This window comes from Labrus mixtus, chromosome 2, assembly GCF_963584025.1.
Source record: "Labrus mixtus chromosome 2, fLabMix1.1, whole genome shotgun sequence".
Taxonomy (NCBI): domain Eukaryota; kingdom Metazoa; phylum Chordata; class Actinopteri; order Labriformes; family Labridae; genus Labrus; species Labrus mixtus.
In genome coordinates this window covers 30,240,349-30,260,474 of record NC_083613.1, presented here as the reverse complement: position 1 = coordinate 30,260,474, position 20,126 = coordinate 30,240,349, and the positions used below count along the sequence as shown (strand labels likewise).

The 20,126-nt window shown below is 41.1% G+C and overlaps 1 protein-coding gene across 12 annotated transcripts in view; it reads right to left on the bottom strand.

The window, feature by feature from the left end:
- Positions 1 to 1,218: 1,218 nt before the first annotated feature.
- The window catches only part of camk2d2 (calcium/calmodulin-dependent protein kinase (CaM kinase) II delta 2), a 45,403-nt gene continuing 26,495 nt past the window's right edge, over positions 1,219 to 20,126 (bottom strand). Inside the window, exons 7-22 of one of the 12 annotated variants that reach the window (XM_061065202.1) lie at positions 19,173 to 19,275; positions 18,952 to 19,035; positions 17,659 to 17,753; positions 16,409 to 16,531; positions 15,802 to 15,885; positions 15,489 to 15,531; positions 14,288 to 14,328; positions 12,858 to 12,917; positions 11,286 to 11,330; positions 10,065 to 10,113; positions 9,386 to 9,484; positions 8,926 to 8,946; positions 8,442 to 8,517; positions 8,257 to 8,351; positions 4,846 to 5,074; positions 1,219 to 2,828 (exon numbers count right to left, since the gene is read on the bottom strand). In XM_061065202.1, the coding sequence (XP_060921185.1) occupies positions 2,825 to 2,828; positions 4,846 to 5,074; positions 8,257 to 8,351; positions 8,442 to 8,517; positions 8,926 to 8,946; positions 9,386 to 9,484; positions 10,065 to 10,113; positions 11,286 to 11,330; positions 12,858 to 12,917; positions 14,288 to 14,328; positions 15,489 to 15,531; positions 15,802 to 15,885; positions 16,409 to 16,531; positions 17,659 to 17,753; positions 18,952 to 19,035; positions 19,173 to 19,275 (1,251 nt within the window). In that variant the 3' untranslated portion in view covers positions 1,219 to 2,824. Of the gene's footprint in view, positions 2,829 to 4,835; positions 5,075 to 8,256; positions 8,352 to 8,441; positions 8,518 to 8,925; positions 8,947 to 9,385; positions 9,485 to 10,064; positions 10,114 to 11,285; positions 11,331 to 12,857; positions 12,918 to 14,287; positions 14,329 to 15,488; positions 15,532 to 15,801; positions 15,886 to 16,408; positions 16,532 to 17,658; positions 17,754 to 18,951; positions 19,036 to 19,172; positions 19,276 to 20,126 lie in introns of all 12 variants that reach the window. The other 11 variants (XM_061065201.1, XM_061065203.1, XM_061065206.1 and 8 more) reach the window with 11 other exon arrangements.

The following is a 20,126-nucleotide window of genomic DNA, read 5'->3' as shown; positions in this document are numbered from 1 at the left end:
GATTACAGTCCGTAGAATGAGATCTCACATTGGTCCAGAAAGGCGCATATGGATGAGATGGATCGTGATTCTCTTGTGGACATGCAGGTCGATGGAGGTCCTCGGGTCTGGATACACTTGTCAAAGTAAATCTTGGAGCTGGAGGTCAGCCAGTGGCGTTAAAACAGATAAACGATCTGACAATATTGAGTATAAATATTGAGAATAAATAATCAGATTTTATTTGGAAGAAGTGACGTTGTATAAACCAAACCCCACATTTTTTATTTCATTCAAACACAAACTTTTAAATAGAAGAACCAGAGAAAAAATACATGTTCGAAGTGGTCTCTTGACTTTTTATGTGGAGCTGTAGTCTTATCATGTAAGCCACCAAAATTGGTCCCTGGTTAAACTATCACCACATTTTGTTAATAATTTCAGCAAACGCAGGTTAGAGCTGTTATGTTATAACATAGTTGACAACTATTATACTCTCTGTGACTGCTGGTTTAAAGTGGTTTAAAGAGCAAATAACTTCTTCAGCACGAGAGCAAAATATGTTAATATCAACTAATAGATCATGCCTGTATATCCTGAGAGTGCTTTAAAGGTCACATATTATTCTCCTCCTCAACCAGTTTAAATAAGTCTCAGAGTTCCCCAAAGCATGTCTGTGAAGTCTCTTGTTCTAAATCCACTCTGATCCTGTATTTCATCATGTCTATAAACCCCTCTACTTCAGCCCTGTTCAGAACAGGCTGTTTCTGTGTCTGTACCTTTAAATGTAAATGAGCTGTGTCTGACCACGCCCCCTCTCTGGAAGGGCTCAGGTGGCCTATTGTTTACAGTGAGACGTCAGACTCAGAAGGCAGAACAAACACCTAGCTGTGGGAGTGTCACCCACCTGGGGGAGGGGTTACTGCCCTTTGTGATGTCATAAAGGGAAAATCTCCAAACGGCCTGTTTGAGCACACATTTTCTGAAAAGTGGAGCAGGCAGAAGACGGAGAGGATGGCGTTTTCTCATAATTTTGGGGTTTGTAGACAGACTAGGGACACATACGAGTATGAGAATTGAAAAGTGTATTTTGCGTAATATGTGACCTTTAAGATGAACCAAGGATAACAACGAAATATTTTACATCTAACTTTATCTCTAGTACACTCAACAGCTTTTGTTCATCTGTGCACTTTGGCTATTTTCATCAACCAGCAACACAAAACAAGTTAAAGCTCATTCATTATCACACCTTGTAGCTGATTTATTTATTTCTTAAACATGTTTAAGCCATCCATTGCCGTGCTGGCAACAGGTACACACCATGTAAGGAGTGGTGCATTGCATTGACATCATACGTTTCGTCAAAAGAAATGTTTATCATATTTTCCCCTTATAAAAGAGACCGACCAATTGAAAAGAGCAAACGGTAAGGATGACGAAGACACTGGCATTGTCCTGCAGCGGTGAGGAAACCACCGGCTGTTAGAAGAAGCACTGATCGTCGAGGAAGACATCCCAACATTTATTGCAGTCCAACTCTCATTGGCTCCTCCTGCTGCTGTCATACCATCCTCTCGCCTGACTGCAACAACCTTCAATCCAACGCTTTTAAGACGCTTCCAGACTCACTAGCCCAACCGACAGGTTAGAACTGAAAAGTAGAGACTAGAGTGCCTTAGCTCCTTCTTCATCATCTCCACCTTCTCTGTGCAATTGGCGACGTAACACACTGGAAAATGACGAGAATAAAATGACAACAGAAACCCTACACACAGTCATACAATACAAGTACAAACATTATGAAAAATGAGCTCATTTACACCTCATTTTTATACAAAATGCAAAGGGTGCTTCGGCAACCAGGAGTTTATTTTTCCTCTTTCTAAGATATGAGGTTCAGATATTTACGCTGGATGTTAACCATAAGTGTGTTATTGTTTTCACAACAGTTCCATGATACTGGAGGACATTAGAAACATCAGGGACAGGACCGATGCACAACATTAACGAATGCAAACAAACAAGTCAGTGATTCACAAATCAAATAGAAGATATTATAGTTTCATATGATCTTACTTACAATATTCCCCCCCATGCACTACACAATAGTCTTGGATTTTCATATATTACATATATGCTACATTCTCTTATTTCTTATTTCACTGATATAAAGGCAAACATATGTCAATGCAAAGTGTAAGCTGCTCTGCTTTTCTTTACATGTAAATTAGTATTATAGGTTGTAACCGGACGATTCAAACAGTATGACTTAGCTCATAGCAAACATAAATGTAGCTCATAAACTGGATTGGATTTAAACTCTTAATTCCTCTGTTAGCAAGAATAGCAATTTCAATGGTTGTTTTTGATCAACAATCACAATGTATATACATCACCAGAACTAAAGCAAGCTTAATTTTAACATTCTGATCTTCCAAATGTTTTTTTTGATTTTTTTTTTTCGTATTGCACACACATAAATACACATAAAAATACAGAACTAATTTTTGGGAGAGGTTACAGTAGTAGATTTTTAAACATCTCTATTTTTATATTTAAAATGCATACCAAAACATCTTAAAAAACAAACAAAAAATATGCTGTCAATATGCTTGTTTCATAATGTCCAAATACTGTGTGCAGCCACCCAGCGGTGGATTCGAATGATGTCCATTAATAAAATGCTGTAACAGTAAAACGTATTGATACTTGTGTCCTGTGCGATGTCATGTCCTTATAGAAGGGTCAAAGGAGGGCAGTCATGGGTTGGCTAGTTGACTCCCCCGCTAGATTTGCTGATGGGATTTTTTTTTTCTTTTTTTGAACACATGTTGATATCCCATTAACTGTAAAGAGAGAGAGAGAGAGAGAGAGAGAGGGAGAGAGAGAGAGAAAGTCAATCAATGTCAATGTAAAATCTATGTTTTAATGGGGTGCACAGATCACTGGATATACAGTATATGTCTTTATTTAGACCCGAAAATCCTGTGTTCAATCATGTGTTTTCTGCCTGTTTTCTGCCCAAAGAAAAAATTAGGTTGTAGATATTTTTTCATGATTGTGTCTAGATCGAAACCTTTGATTTACAGAAATTTCCATATAAGGGAGCTAACTGTTTCCTTTTCACCAGGAGGATGGTCATTCTTTCCCTAAACTAAACAAAGTTGATGCTCATATCTGCCATCAAGAGTCGCTGTGGGGCAGCTGATCAGTGGTGGAGTTTGTCATCTTGCAGTACGATCCCATATCCTAATACCTACAGTCTCTAAATGGGAGGTAGAGAATTTTTCATTTATATCTAGTATATTTACTCAATTCTTTTGAAAAATGGCACTTTTGGAAATTAGGCCCGCGTCCCTCTGAAATCCCTGTTTCAAAACTGTGACAGCGGCAGTTTAGTTAAATGTTACAATAAAAGGGCCTACATACATCAGTGATGCAAGTCTTGGCAAATAGAGAGTTTTAATTGAGCAGCAGACATTAGGACATGTGAAAGCAGGAAAAGCACGAAACTCAAACCTGGCACAAAATCGCTTTTGCATGCTGGCTGGCACACCTTCGGTACTTACTGGGATTCGTCCTTAGACACCCAAGGACCACCCACACAGATGTTCACACTTATTCAGCCTAATTAGAGCGATCCTGTATGGGTGGGACTGTACTCGATTCACATCTTTCTCCCTTTACTTCTGTTGCACCTGTGATAGCGAAACAGCTCACACCTTTTTGATTCACATGTAGCTAACGATCAGGTTGGTGACCTCATGGTACCTCCACCCATTTTTCACCGAAGCAGAATTCAAGTTTTAATAAAAAGACGCTGCATGGGTGTGCACTGTGCAAGGTCTATTCATTAAGCTGCCATTAGTATGTTTTTTCCCACTATGACTAATCAAAGTGTGTTTTGTGTTATGTTCTCACTGCTCTGAAATGCTCCACCTTCAAAAAGGGACTAATTACTAAACCACTCCACCACACAGTATCTGTCGAGACCTAACAAAGCAACCTCAACCAAACACAGCAGGTCCATCAACTTTGAGATTGTCACTACCTCATGCTGCATCAAGTTTTAGGGGTGCCGCCTGGTTCTGTTTAAGGCTTTCTAAAATTAAAATATTAGATCATGCATGCAGCCATCGAGTGCGTATTTAGGACCCTTTTACAGGTTTTAGTTTGACAGTGAATCAGCTGGAAACATTGAAAAGTCAGACAAGTTACAAGTGAAGTGCTAGGATTAAATTAAAGGGATCGTTCTGTACTTTTGAAGTGGGGTTGTACGACATACTGTTTAATCCAAACCACCCATTCTACAGCGATGCATAGCCCAGCTTCTGTGCCGGCACTCTGGTCAGTTTCTACATAAAGGGGCCGAGCTGATCGGAATCTCTAGTGACTGATACACTTACTATTGACAAGTATCAAATAAAACCCAACTTCAAAGATACCAAACAATTCCTCTGTGGAACCTAGAAACTGCTTATAAAATCTGGTGTCTTTTTAGCTATAAAAAACCCACATTGTCAGCTAGAAATGACAAGAAATCAGAATTTACTATAATTTAAACTGATACATTTTCTCCTTTTACTGCTGTAATTAGCGCTATGCTAGGTTAGAAAGCTTTAGAGGCGTTTGAGATGGAGCTGAGTGAGAAGTGTCTTCTTGGTTGGTCCACTTTAAGAGGCTAACGTAACACCAGGCAACACTAACAGATGACAGTTTAAGCATATTGCAACATTAACCACTTAGTAACAGATGTGGTTTGGCTTGACTGAACAGTGATGTCACAGTGTACAGACCACACATACAAAGGTAAGCAGTTCTGCTGCTGGAGGGTTGTGCTGTGTGTTTCTTACTGTCTCTTACTGGGACGGGATGCTGGGCGAGCCCGAGCGGTGGAAGTGGATGTTCTGCCACTTGCCCTCGCGGCGGTGCCACACGCGGGTCTCCTCAGACTGCATGGTGCGGGGCATGCCGGCGCCGTCCATGTACTGGGTCAGTCGGATGTAGGCAATACACGCTGCGTTTTCCCCAATGAGGTGCACATGTGGGTTCAGGAGGATGGTGTGCACTGGTTTATTCCCTTTGGACAGAGCTGCAAGAGAGACCAAATGTCTGAGCACACGGAGCACGATACAGTATCACATTTCATGTACAACAGCTACCTCTGAGGCCTTTTCCCATGCACTGTGTGAGGTTGGATGAGAAAAAACAGCTGCATGACTGTTTGAAAACAAAACACTGACCCTTCCTCAGAAAGAATACTGACTGAAACAAAAGCAAGGGGAACTGAAAGTCTCCATATGTTGATGTTGGATAGTGGACAAGCACAGGCTCGCCAAGTGATTGAGGTTTCTAGGACATATCTGGTTTATCTGAACTATTTTTACCCAGACTGGGGACATTCTGCCATTTATAGCAGTCATTATTCATTAGTGATTTTTCTTCTTCGAGGTTCATAATCTTAGCTACGACCTTGTGGTTTACCAGGAAATATAAACTGCAATCTGAGAGGACTGAATGGTGACATTGAACTAACAACTAAGGAAACACCAACTAATGCATCATTTGCACTCTCTGTCAGGCAATCAACACGCTCAATATCCCTATCGCTGCATTTGAGACCTTCTTTATACCCTGAACAAATATATAAACGCACAGTGTCGTTTTTCTCCATTTTTTCACGAGATCAAGTTACTGCTTCACGACCGTTGCATTGTCGTAAATGAATAAATCTGATAAATAAATCAGCTTCATCCTCTTTTCTGCTCACCATTATGTTCTTATCCACTCGTTCATTGATCTTGTAAACACATACAATCACACTTAAAGAGGACATATCGTGAAAAATCCACTTTGACAGTGTTTTTGAACGTATATTTGTGTAACCTGACCCACAAAATGTGAAATAAACTCATCCAGTCCTTTGTTTGTGGTCTGCATAAGTCTTACAACACAGAGAAAAATGCTCAGTTTCTAATTTGCTCTCCTTGTGATGTCACAGTGGGATTCTAATAAAAAAAATATATTCCCTCCCGTCCCCTGGTATCTCCACCCATAGACTCCACCCCCAGCCTAGAACAAAACTTTTGCCCAGGTCCACCATTTTTATTCTCACTACAGAGGAGTGATGTCTACCAGGAAAACTCAGGGGGGGGGGGGGCTCATTGCATTTAAAGAGACACACACACCAAAACGGAGCGTTCTGAGAGAGCTGGTTTATACAGGGTCACAAACCTCCTCTGGTGCTTGATTCATGTTACATTTTGACCAAAGCACAGCACAGATGTTTCATTTAGACAACAGGGGGACTGTTTGAAAAGGTGGAAAGGGGATTATAATATGTCCTCTTTAACATTAATAAAAAGGCCAAGTAGTCATTTTAGCGACAAACTCGGCTGCTTCGTGTGACATCTTCCATTCCCACAGCATCTTTTTTTAATGCCATGTCTCGCCTCCTGAGACCCGCCCCCCTTCCCGTCTGACAGGGAAAACGCTGTGAGGGTCAAATGTGAATGAGGAACTCAGGGAGACTTCCAGGGAAGGCATCCCTGAAACTTTCTAGAAACTTTTATAGGAGTGCATATGTGTGGGGGAAAAAAAGCTGAGGTCTGGTTTTATGTGTTCGCTGACTTTGGCGAGTTCCCTGCACACCTGCTCTACATCAACTCAACATGTCTGTGCCCTGCCTCTACAGCTGATGCTTATGGCTCATTATGCTAAATGCACACATGCAGTATACAAGTATGTGATTAAATATGACCCTCGGTCCATTTCCAGTGACATCCTCTGTTACCACTTGTAAAGGAGGTTCTGTAACCTCACTTTAAGATCAAGTACATTTAGTATGTCTGCTAGTTTTGAAAGCATAAACATTTACCAGAAGATTAATGTGAATTTTGTTTTGAGTTGTTCTTCCAAGTAATGATCACAAAGTGATTTTTCCCCGAAGTGCCTCAAAGCAAAAAACTCGTGTTTAGATAGTTCAGGACATGAGCCAGTGTAAGCAAACATGCTCATAATAACAAATCTTCTCTTAGTGGTCAGAGCAACAGCAAAAACTTCAACAACAAAAAAAAGGATGTGAATAAACAATACACAACCTTCAATCCTTCCAAGGGCCATATTCTCTTTCCTAACAATTAGCTTTGGTAGAGAGCCAGTTGTTGGAGCAACTTTGGCCCCACAGCAATCACCTCGGTGTCTCAATTCAGGGGCTGCATGCTTGGGAGGTTGCGTATTTAAGGACAGACTGCGACGCAGTGACAAGTCAAATGGCTAACCCCATTTCGAAGGCTCCTTCAAATGTGGCTGACATTTTCATTTTAAATTTTAATTAATAATTCCTTCTTTTCCCAGGCCACCAATGATGCATCCAGTGCATCCTGAAGTTCTATTGCACGTCAATTCAAACAGGATGGCGGACTTTCTAGAGGCTGAAGATTAAACTTTTAAATTAAAGTAGTTGGTTTCAACTAAGTCGGAAAGCTAGCGATACAAATGTTAATAAAACAAACAGGGCGTTGAAACTTTAAAGCTACAGTATATAACTTTTTTTTTCATTCAAATTTTAGTTCAAAACTATTTTTTTGATAATCAAATGTCACAAACAAAATTAAACTAAAGTGTTCCTTTGAGAAAACGTGAAGAGCCACCCTTCTTTGTTTTGAGTTTTGAGACAGTACTCATCCTGTCTGAACCGAACAATCAATGAGGGTTAGCTTGCCCTTAGCCACAAAGCCAAATACAGCAACTCTGTGTGGAGAGCTTTTGGGTTGCTTGGCAACAGTCAAGTTTCAAACTAGCATCATCCAGCTGCTACTTGACTTGTGTCTACAGCGCTCTCTCTCCTTTCCTCGGTGGCGTTTGGCGTGCATTCAGTTGGAATCGTCACGTTGTTTACTGTCGATTTAAATTATCTTTAAAATAATCCATTAAGTTATATGATGTTGGTTGTGTTAGCTAGTCACAGTGCAGCTGTTGAGATCGCTAGGCAACAGGGGGGAGTTGGACAAAAGGGAAGAGCGGGAACAGCTGGTGATGCACACCAGAAATCCTTTGTGGACCAGACCGTCTCATGTCAGTCTATGTAGGCGGGGTCTTTCCACAGATGCTACCCCTGAATTGGGACACAGCTCGCATGTTTCAACTCTGGACAACAGTGGCATGAGCAAGCACTTCACATTGTGACTATTTTTTATAACAAGCTCACCTATCCGTATTGAAGACCCTTTTGGATCACACATTAATAGAAACAGTAATCTATTTTGAACTCACCATTTTCAAAGTAAAAGCGATGAAAGTCGTGTCCTTCCACCAGGTTGCCCAGGGCCTCCGGCTCAAAGGAAGTTAGACCAGGATCACAAATCTTACTGTTCGGCCCGAACAGAAGACAGAATCAGCAAAGGACGTAGGGAAATAATGAACTATCTGTGAGGTGTGTCTAAGAGAGAAGAACTTACGCATAGGACTCAAAGTCTCCGTTGTTGATAGACTCAATCAGCTGCTCAGTGACTTTGATAATCTCCTGTTTGCGGGCTGCAACACAGGATGAAAGAACAACGTCAACAACACAAAGGGATGAAAAAGATGCTGGAGTAAATCTGTATTTCAGGCAAATGTAAGGTCTGAGTGCAGATAAAGAAAATCTGACATCAAATCAGCTTCAAATGGGTTCTACTCTATGATTTAGCAGGATTTCAAAAAGTATTAGAAATGGAAGGCGCTCGGAAAGAGTCATTACACAATTGCCTTTTTCTTTTATATCTGAGAAACAGAAGAAGAAGAAAGAAAGCCTCCCATGACTAATAGTGATATCAGGCAGGATAATGCATGATGACACGATTCCTTTCACCCAACAAAGCTCAAATTAACAAAGACAAACCAATGCTCAGATGCAAGTATTTAGTACAAAAGCAGTTTTAACTAAATAATGTTGACAATTACCTTTATTGTTATTGGTGCAGGCTGGGGGATATTAAAGAAATTACTTAAATTGTGCAACAAAAAGACATGTCAAATAGTAACGAAATGTAAAAATCAGATCTTTAGCGCCTTCAAAGCCATGAGCTACAACAGAGTGTGTGTGTGTGTGTGTGTGTGTGTGTGTGTCAGTGTGTGTGTGTGTGTGTGTGTGTGTGTGAATGTAGATACGATTATTACTACATGAGTCATGTTTTCATAAGTCAAACAGGAAGATAAATAGAGAAGTGAGAAGATCATGTTTTTTCCAAAAGACACATGAGTCGTAATGAGATCATCTTCAGATAATTCAAAGCAGATAAAACTGGAGAGATGGAGCGGATAGTTAGGGGTCGAAAACAGAGGGTCACTTAAATGGAGAAGGGGAATTTGGAATCCACCAATCCCAATCCCAATCCCCCCTCAAAACTGTAGAGCAACTTACTCTGAACTGAGGAAGTGGGAGTCTGCCTTGAGTCAGACATCTGTGAGGAACGGCTCTTAGAGCTCAAGATACCGCTCACTAAGCTGCCCAGGCGGATCGCTGTCAGAGGTCGCATGGACGGGAGTGTGTGTGTGTGTGTGTGTGTGTGAGCGTGAGTGTGTGTGTGTGTGTGAGTGTTTGGTCGGGATGTAACAGAGATCAGGAGAAGGTAAACATTTTGTATGTAAAAAGGAAGGAACAGGGGTGATGGAGAAAAGATTTATATTTCCAACAAAACAAAAGACAGGGAAGAAAAAAAACAAAAGAACAGAAAAACATTAAGTGAAAGTGCAAACATAAAAAAAGAAGAGAGAACATAACTTAAACAAACAAGCAGTGTTAACGAATAAGAGCATCAACATTGGACATAAGACAAGCCAAACTTAAAAATGAGAGGATGAATTGGACAGAAAAGGAACATGGCGGTCTGCATTGTGCACGATGAGTTCAGAGCCGAGGGGGCTTTGCAGTAGATAAATTTGCTGCTTGTTTTACATCGATGTGAAATGTTGAATATAAAGACGATTTCAAAGGAGATATTAGTGATTGATTGGAAAATGTGGGAACAGACTGTTGAAACCTCACAGCAAAGAAGAGAAGTGAAAGTTTCTCCTTCAGAAGAACAAACATGTTGCCCTACCTTTCACATCCTCGTCCTCTATGGTGGTGTTCGCACTCTCAATGGACTCCTGAAGAAGATACAGACATGAACAGATGTGAATAACAGCAGTAATATGAAAAATCTTATTTTCGTTTCTATACGACAAACAGAGTAAGAGGAATGACGTTAAGCAACTAAAGTCCCAGGTTGTGTTTAACTCAGGGATGCTGAGATTACATGGTTAAGGTCTTTGACCCTCAGGCCACTCGGAGGCCTGTTGAAATTAATTTACTAATAACTGATTATATAACCGAACATGACGGAGGAAGGAGAGAGATTTATCTTTGAAATCTTAATTTTAAAAAAAATTGTGAAAAGCTTACGATACAGGAGAGACGTCTTTGATTTACATCATTGTGTAAAATGTGAAGAAAATGTCATGATTTTCAAAATATTGAGATCCCATAATTAATTGAAAACAGCACATAAGACAACATATCAAATGATGAAACTTTAATCCGAAGAGCCACAATTTGAAATTCTGATTGGAGATCATGGACACCGTGTCCTCCGGGATAAAGAGGGGAGGGGTTGAAAAGCCAGCATCTGTGATGGTATGGGAGTGCATTAGTGCACATGGCATGGGTGACCTGCACATGTGTGAAGGCACCACTATCGCTGAACCATATATAAAGGTTTGGAGCAACATCTGCCGCCAAGTAGTCGACATCTGTTTCAGGGAAGGCCTTGTATATATTTCAGGAACACAATGCCAAATGTCAACATGTCTCTGTAGTAAAAGAGTCCAGGGGATGACCTGGACTTCCTGCACTCCTGACTTGTCACCCAATGAAAAGGTTTGGTTCACTATGAAGCGTGAATTAAGACAAAGGAGAGCCTGAACATTTGAACGGCTGAAATCCTACATTAAGGAAGAACGTTTAAACATCCTACTGTCAGATTTAGAGCAATTGATCTCCTAAGTTTCCAAAAAGTGTTGTGAAAAGAAAAACTGAATCCACCGAGTGGCAAACATGACGCTCAGCCAAGTTACTTTAAAAGTGTTGCTGGCATGAAATTCAAAATGGACACATAATTTTCCAAAAACAATTACATTTATCAGTTTCAGCTTTTGATATGTTGTTGTGCTATTTTCAATTACATACCCAGTTTCAGTGTTTCACAAATCATTCCCTTTTTATTCACATTCACATTTCACACAATGACAATTTTTTTAAACCATGTTTGTGGTTGTTTTACCTTATTTCCATCCACTGGGTTGTGGATCACGGTTGTCTGTGGTTCCTGAAGAGAACAAATAAAAAAACATTTGTGGGGGTAAAAAAAAAAAAAATTAAAGACGATTAGAGAAGGTATGAAGGCACAAGATTTTGTTAGAGGAAATGTGTTTGTGTGAATTTTGAAATTAGAAGCTCGACAAAGTGGTTTTGTACTTTTTCATTTTACTTAAATCTATCTATCTTTGCATGCATCCATATGTACACATGAATAAATTATCTTGTAAAAATGTATCTGATATAAATGAAATTAAACCCCTTTTTCATTTGCCTCTTGTTACTCCCCCCCCCCTCTTCTCTCTCTTCCTGCATGATATTGTTACTTAATGCGTCTCTGTGTCTGCCTCTGTCTCATCAGCGCTCAGCTGTTGTAATCAGATGTCTGAGCTTTTGTGGAATCGATCCTGATGACCCGCTCAGTCCTTCTAATCACTTTCCACGATTACACTAGATTACAACATCAGCAGCTTGCATCTGTGCATGCATCTGTGTGTCTGTGTGTGTGTGTGTGTGTGTGTGTGTGTGTGTGTGTGTGTGTGGGTGTTTTAGCATTATGATGGAGAAAGAAAGGAGGATAGAGAGAGAGAGAGCGAGAGAAAAAGAGAGATGCCATGTGCCTGTTTTCATGCGCAATCATCTCGAACAGCAAATGGGGGGGACAGAAAGCCTTTGACATCATGCACAGCAGCAAGTCATGTGGCCTGACGTAGACAGCCAGTCAGCAGACAACATGCGCAAGCCAATGAGTGGCGACCAAAATCCCTCGGGAAGGTTGCATCTTAATGAGCCTTAAGGAGGCGACATCCTCGCACTCCAGCCATGCACAGACATACTACACGAGCAGCAAACCCTCAATATCTTTACTCATATCATATATATTCAAAAACCAAAAGCATGCGAGCAGATCAGCACATTTTGTGACATAAGAGGAGCGCATGCATAGTGTGTAAGGAAAGAGGAGAGAGGAGGGGTAGTTGCAGAGGAGAAGATGGCAATGAGGGGGGGAGATGGCTGTGAGGTTGAGGTAGAGGTTGCCCCTGACAACAGATTTAAAACTAACCTCCCAATCCAACACATGTGTGGAAAGGCTTAATAGTTCAGTTCAACATTAACAAGTAAATCCAAAACTGTCCAGGCTTTGTATGCCCCATGCACGCTCTGCTAATTCAGATGAATGAATGGACACATCTGCTTGCATTAAGAATAGCTTCTTTTTCATGTTTAGCTCCCTCCTAAATATGCTCAAGCTGCTCCATGATGCGCAGACTAAAAAACCTTTTACACACTTTTTTAATTCAGGGAAAAAAACTGAGGTAGAAATGTTTCACACCGAGGCTTCACCTGTGTTATTTCTGTTATTCTTAAACCCCTGGTAAGGAATTGACATGTTATCAAGCCAGGCCGAGGGGCAAACAGGACACGATCTGGCTCTGTGTGAAAGGGAGAACCTGTACCTCCTCCACAGTGGGGGTGGGAGGTGTGGAGGTTTTTGAGGATGGAGGTGCAGCTTGTTGGTGAGGATGTGTGAGTATACCAGTGCAGGGGCAGGGCCAGTGTCTTTAGGACTGGTCACTGTGTTGGCTTTGTTGTTGACCTGCAGGGGGCAGTGTAGAGGGGACATGATAGGCATACACACTTCTTCTTCTTCTTCTCAGACACACACAATCAAACAAACCCTGACTTCAGTCCATTCCAGAGAGATTGTCCCAACTCGTGTGTCCCATGATCGGATATTTCTGAGTTAACCCAGACCTTGTAATACATTTTGTTTGTGATCTTTGGACCTATAATGATCTGGTTTTTGTGCGATGATGCATCAGAAAACGAAACACTTCTCTTAATCCTAGCTCATCACAAACCGACTCTTAAGAAACTGACGGGTGTTCATAATGTCTCCTTCTAGTGTCTGATTTAAGGTCCTTCTTTTGTCGAAATCCTGCTGATGTTGAGAAGTTTCATTGAAGACGGATCGGCTGCAGCGTCCAATCAAAGAGTGATATATAAAGGGGTGTGTCTATCAGTAAAAAAGACCTCCGTGAAGTGAGACGAGGTCCGCGTGATGAAACAGAGCAGCAGCTGGTCGAGGGTTTCTGCCTCGTCACTGTCAAGAGTCTGATGACTTTTTCTTTTCCATTCATCAATTTTAACATCAACTGCATCCATAGCAACCATCTGCTCTTCATGGCAACGCTGTGGTCTTAATAACAACGATCTCTTATGGTGGAATTCAGACTGCTGCTGTGTGTAACCGGCCAATCAGAATCACGTATTTAACACAGCTGTGTAGTTAAAAAAAAAAAAAGTTGTATGTAATACGTTTAAAAATACAATTACATTGTTCTAAACTGGAAGGGCATCTCTGGAGTTTTGTGCAACTCGTATTTATTTCTGTAATTTTCACATCACCACTCACTGCGAGAGATTCACCCCTTGATATTTTTGTCTCAAATGTCTATGCAGCGTACTTCTTGTTTGATTGTTTTGGGTCACATTTAAGAGCGAGGATCTCCCTGGAATGGATCTCATAGTGTGACATACTGTACGCCTGAGTCTGACCCAAACACAGTGACACTGATTCAAACAATATATATGTAGAGAAGTGTTGATTTCAGATTGGACTCCTCCCAAAAACACAAGGAAACAAGGAAAGAGCACATAGGCGGCTCTGTGGTGAATGTTAGGTGACTATAGAGGATTATTATATCAATTTTTAACAGGATGATAAAATAAAACCTAGATGTGATCTGCTGTGTATCAAGGAAACCTGTGAAATTAAGCTAAGAAAACAACAACCATTACCCATTGCTTGGAGTGACCGTCCCTGAATGATGACGTCACTAAGTGCACAATGCATTATAAACTGTCCAGAAGTGCTCGTCAGACACTGAACGTTCCAACAGACAAAATGCAAGTAACAAACTTTTTTCTTTTTTTTTTTTTTTTTTACAATGAAAAGTAACTCACCTTAACGCCATCTTTATTCTTGTTGAGCAGACTTTTGGCTGCTGCAGGAGTAAAAGAGAAAACACTTCAGCATGAGAGTTCAACAGCAGGGTGGTGAGCCTGAGGCTAAGCTAACATGCAGCAAGCATATCAGTCAACTGTGCTTATCTTCAAACTCCAGGTGCAAGATCCAACTGCAAAATCCATAATGCAATGCAACACATTCTTTAGAACAAACATCCTTATTTGTGCAAGGCTGTTTTTTCCAACTACGTCATACTTCACCTGTGAGGGGGCTGAAGGGGGTTGGGGGTGTATTTAGCAGGTAATGAGACACATCATCTACCTAGCTCCGACAGACTCACGCAGCATTCTCTAACAGTAATTTGCACACATACACATGCACTTAACCCCTTGCACCCACACATACACTTCCAAAAACCTTCTTTGTACTTCATTGTATTTCTCATGGCATAAAAGGAATCCAAAAAAAACTAGATTGCATTTCAAAATTCATGCTGTATCATTGCCGGAGTTTAATTCTGATCCCAAATTGGCACTTTTGGGAGCGTGAGGTTCAATAGCGTTCCCATGAATACCAAACACCTCGTCCTCATGCATATATGTGATCGGCTATTAGACGAGAAGGTAAAGCCTAAACAACCCTGCAATATTTCTCCATCATTCCAAATATCTTACCTCCAACGGAAACCACAAATCCAAACAAAAGAAGGAAAGAAAAGTGAAGAAAAAAAAGAAGAAAATGATGAATAAAAAGAGACACAAGTGCACTGATGTCTTTTACTGTAGAATGAGAAAAAAAGAGCAGGCTGGAAGGAGTCAGAGAAAATAGAGATAGGTCAAAGTAAAATGCATGCAAAAAGGTATGATAGAGCACAAAATATAGAAAGAGTAAAGAGGTAACAGCTAGAGAGATACAGGTGACGACTGAAACCTGTGTGGGGACGTCTTCTTTAGCATATAGCAACAGAACAAAGGCATTCAAAAACAGGTCAAATAGTAATATGACTCATTTTGCAGTACTTCTGATCTATTCCTAATTGCAAAATGCATTTCGCACAAAGCATCTGACCAAATTATATTTTAAATAATCACGGCTAGTAAGCATTTTAAGCTTCTTGACTTTAAAGAGTTTTGTTTTTCAGTTTTAAAATCGTGTTTGGGAAACCAGGTCTTGAGCACCAGGCTGAGAGAGACATACCTGAGAAGTTTCTTGTGACCAGCAAAGTGGTCAATATGGCTCCCTGCAGCAATAAGAAAAAAAGAGGGAAAGAAGGAGGTAATGATGATGAAAAGGGAGGAAGAGACAGAAATAGGAAGATTGATTATACGGGTTAAGCAAGAAGGAGGAGCACAGCAAAAGGGCAACTTGAAGGTTTTTGGACAACAGGTCATCATTTCTAAGTTCCCCTGCAAAGCGTCGAGTGAGGGAGACAGAGAGAGAGAGAAAGAGAGACGTCTGGATGGATTGTCCTACCTAAATAGAAACATGATGGATTGCCAGATTGCCTCACCTTGAGTTTCCTCCTGGCGTTGAATTTCTTCAGGCACTCCACAGTCTCCTGCCTGTGCATCATGGAAGCTACAGTGGACCGTTGCTGCAGGAAGAAGAAGAAGAAGAAGATGAGATTTGAGGATTAGTGGAGGATGGAAACAGCTGGGAGGGATGTATGGACGATCAGGTGTATGCAGTGATTCTGTGGAGAGACATCTGTACTGTGCAAGTTGGATCTTGTTACAAAACTGAAACTAGTGCGGCTTAGTGGTAACAAGCGCCAGTGTTGAAAGATGAAGCCAATGCGGCACGAGGTTGCACAAGCCCAACAAGTCCCTTCAACGTCCATGTTCAAATATCTCTTTTTACAGTAGAAATAGCTGTAACTCCAACTCTTCCCCTGATACTAAATTGATCAAAAGTTAGTATGAGACGGTATTTTCAATATGGCGACCGGCAGCATTTGCTTTAAAAGTCCGCTCCAGAAACAAATGGGTGACATCACTGAAGCTACGTCCATGTTTTTAAGAGTCAACGCTTGTTACCTATGAAAGTGAAATCATCATCAGTGTGTGGGTTTCTGTGTCTCCATCTAAATATCTCTCTTATGTGTTTGTGCCACTTACGCAGATCCAAGGATGTTTAAGCGCCTCTGCGGCAGTGATGCGTTTACTGGGGTTGATGGTCAGCATCTTGTTGATCAGATCTTTGGCCTCAGGAGTAACAGTGTCCCACTCTGGGGATGGGAACTGTTCAGAGACAAAGACAGGGCCCCCACTCATTAAACAGACAAATCTTAGAGGGTCAATAAACAGCACACTACTGGATACTCTGTTTGTAAGGCGGCAAAAGAGAGGAGGAGCAAAGAAGACAAGAGTGAAAATAAGTAAACAACTCTGAGGAGAAGAGAGAACCACAACACAGAAAATACAGTATGTCTTCAAATTACATAAACCTGCATTATGGATGACACTTTCTATTTCATATAACTGTCAGAGGTGATGCATCCAGCTTAAAAAAAAAGAAAAAGAAATCATCAAGGCTACGATTTATTAATTTTGGTTCCTTGAAGTAGAGTTGCAGTGAAGGCCACACTAACCGAGACCAGGACATTACCGAGACCACAGTGCTCCAAGACCGAGACAAGACATTTAGGGATCGAGACTGAGTCAAGACCAAGACCATAACTATCACTAAAAAATCATCATCTTGTGTGCATGGGGCATGTCACTCACTCAAAGCGTAACACCAGGAAGGTTGCGGCCGTAACCGAGGGTGAAAAATCAAACTACAAATGATATGAACTTTTTCGTTCTTTTAGAGAGAGGCGTTTTCATTCAGATCAAAAGTAATGACTTGGAAAAATAGCTGATCAGTGGTGGTCTTGATTTAAATTCCAGAGTCCGCCCAGTCTGAGACCGAGACGGGGCTGAGTAAATATGCTTTCGATTCCAAGTCGAGGCCCAGACCTTCAAAAAGTGGTCTCTAGACCGGTCTTGAGAACAAGACAGATTCTGAGTACGACAACACTACCTTGGAAGCTAACATTAGCATTTAGTTCATTTTATTCTGACAGTGAATCAGATGATAACAATATTAGTTTGTTTTGTCTTCATGTGATTATGGAAAATGTTTGCCGACATCCCATTTCAAATCTACCTGGTACATTTTGATTTTCAATCTGATATAATGTCAAATCTTGGAATATAAAACAAAGGTCATGACCCTGAATCATCTGACAAGCTAAGTGTAGAAACCTTTTGTCTTAAGCAAAATGATGCGAGTAGAAAATGAAATGTTATTTTTCAGATTTTTGAACCACATTCTTTTTTTAAAGTCCAGCCTTTGTTTGCGCTGTGTGCGTGTGAATTCTTACATCATAGGCCCCAGCCTTGATTTGTTGGTAAAGGCGGTGCTGGTCCTCATCCCAGAAAGGAGGGTAGCCCACCAGCAGGATGTATAAAATCACACCTAGATGGATGCAACATAGTATAAAGCACGGTGTCAGCAACACAGCATGTTAACAGACATGATCAATATAATAGTCAATACTGTTCCCCTAAATATATAAATACACTCAAATCAAACAACATAAAACATGTGAACTTGTTGTGTTGGTGCTTCAAACACCTCATGAGCAATGTGCTCGATAGCATCGGCTTTGGTTTTTTGGAGACGGTTACAATAGCTGAGTTATCCTTTTAAATTTGAATGTCTACTTTAGTGTCTCTTTTTCCATCGTCATGGTGACGTGTGAGTTTCAGAGACTTTTAGTTCCAAAGTGCGGAATAAATCGCTTCAGGAACAGCTTCGTCCACAGCAGCCACTATACAGCAGAACGAGTCGTAGGATATCTCTTTGTATCATGTATTGTTTTTGTTTTTCTCTTCTTCTTTTTGCTGCCTGATGTGGTTGTTGGACGTTTTAATGAAGGTCTTGTATGGAGGGACAGAGATAGCAGGCTGGGACGCTGATGTCATGCTCCTTAATGGTTCATTTAGTTATTTATTTTAAAGGTTTAGGCTCTGTAACTTTGACAGAGCATCTTGTCTAACAAATTGTACGATTGGAATCTGCACACTTTATGAACGTCTGCACTGTTACCCATGGACCATGCATTTTGCACTTTGTATGTTTTATGTATTTTCTGTGTTGTGCTACGTATATGTGACTCTCCCTGCAATCAAATTTATTTACGGGTCGGAATAAAGTAACCTGAACCTGAAAAACTTTGAATTGACTTGTAGCTGAAATGTGTTGTATAAATAAACTTGCCCTGCCTCCTTTTCTTGAGCACAGTTGATCTCATTTTATCCAAACAGTTTACGTCATACATTTGGCTGGGTCTCACTGTGAACTTGACTAAAGCGGAGTTAACAGGTTCAACATCTCTAATGTTAGTGTGGATCTTTGTGAAACGGGGTCCAGGTTGCGCTTTTGTTTCTTTTTGTCCATGTTTTCGACCGGACTGAAGTGGAACTGTAATTAATGGGAGGTATTGAAATTTAGACACAAATTAATACAAAAAAAAAAGAAGAAAAACAAGTACGACTTGGACTCCTTCGTTCATACCAAATAGATGTTGAAAATACGGTTTATTGCACACAGAACATTTATAGCGCTGACATCATTCAAACAGTTGCATTGACAGAATCAGAATGTTATTTACCACAAGCCCACATGTCCACCGGTTTCCCATATGGGTCTTTCCTCAAAACTTCTGGGGACAAGTAACCCGGAGTGCCGGCAAAACCTAAATGGTAGGCAGGAGTGGGCAGTTCAGTGAGTAGTCTTCTCGTCAACTAACTGAGACTGATTGATCAACTGATTGGTTGGTTGCTTGATTCACCAACTGATTTAGGGTTGAAAACTGGATGGATGAATACTCACCAAACCATGCCTGCTGGTCCCCCTGCACCTCGATAGCAAGCCCAAAGTCAGCCAACTTGACCGCCGCCCCCTTCAGCTTACTGGCCAATAGAAGGTTCTCAGGCTGGGGGGGGCGGAGTCAAACAGGTTAGAGGTGAGCGGTCACACGCTCTGGGAACAGGCCACCCACGGACACAGATCTAAAATCAGATTAGCCAAACCTAATCCTAATATGAACTATTAGGGGTCACGATGCTAAACTGATCTCAGATCCGCGTCTGAGGCGACTCCCTTGAAAACATTAATGTGGACGAAATCTCTGGGAGACGACGGACAGCCTCCACACTGGAGCTGAGGACTTGCTCCCGCAGCCTCATGGATTCTGAAAGCGGGAATTGGTAGCAGAAAACGCTTAATCCACTTTTAAAATCCATGAGTGGGAACAAAGTCCACACAGCGGGGACAAGGATACAGGAGGGAGTGGTGGTGTAACAGGAGACGTGGGTGTAAAAACAAGTGACTCAGCCACATATGGGTAAAACACACACACACACACACACCGCACACACACCGCACACTATCACAGTTTAGCACAATCGTCAATATATGCAAGCCCCCAGCAAGCACTTGGGCACACACACACATACCCACTCTCAAACAGCCACACACACTATGGACACAGGTGCAGAAAGGTCTTAGCTAACCTAAGGCCAGTTAGACAGTGTGCCCTCATGAATAATACATATCCTAACATTTAGAAACGCAGACAGCCTGCGAGCAGCCGGTGTATGGCAGACATAGGACTCAACAGGAACGCTAACTGACAACTGGACACAACTACATCCTCGCTTATATAATTATGCATAAATCCTCCACTTAAATGTGGACGTCTTGCTTAAAAGGGTTGACACGAAGGTTGGTCATCTCTAAAACCATCACAGTGTTTCCAATCTTTTTCTCTTCATTTCTTACACA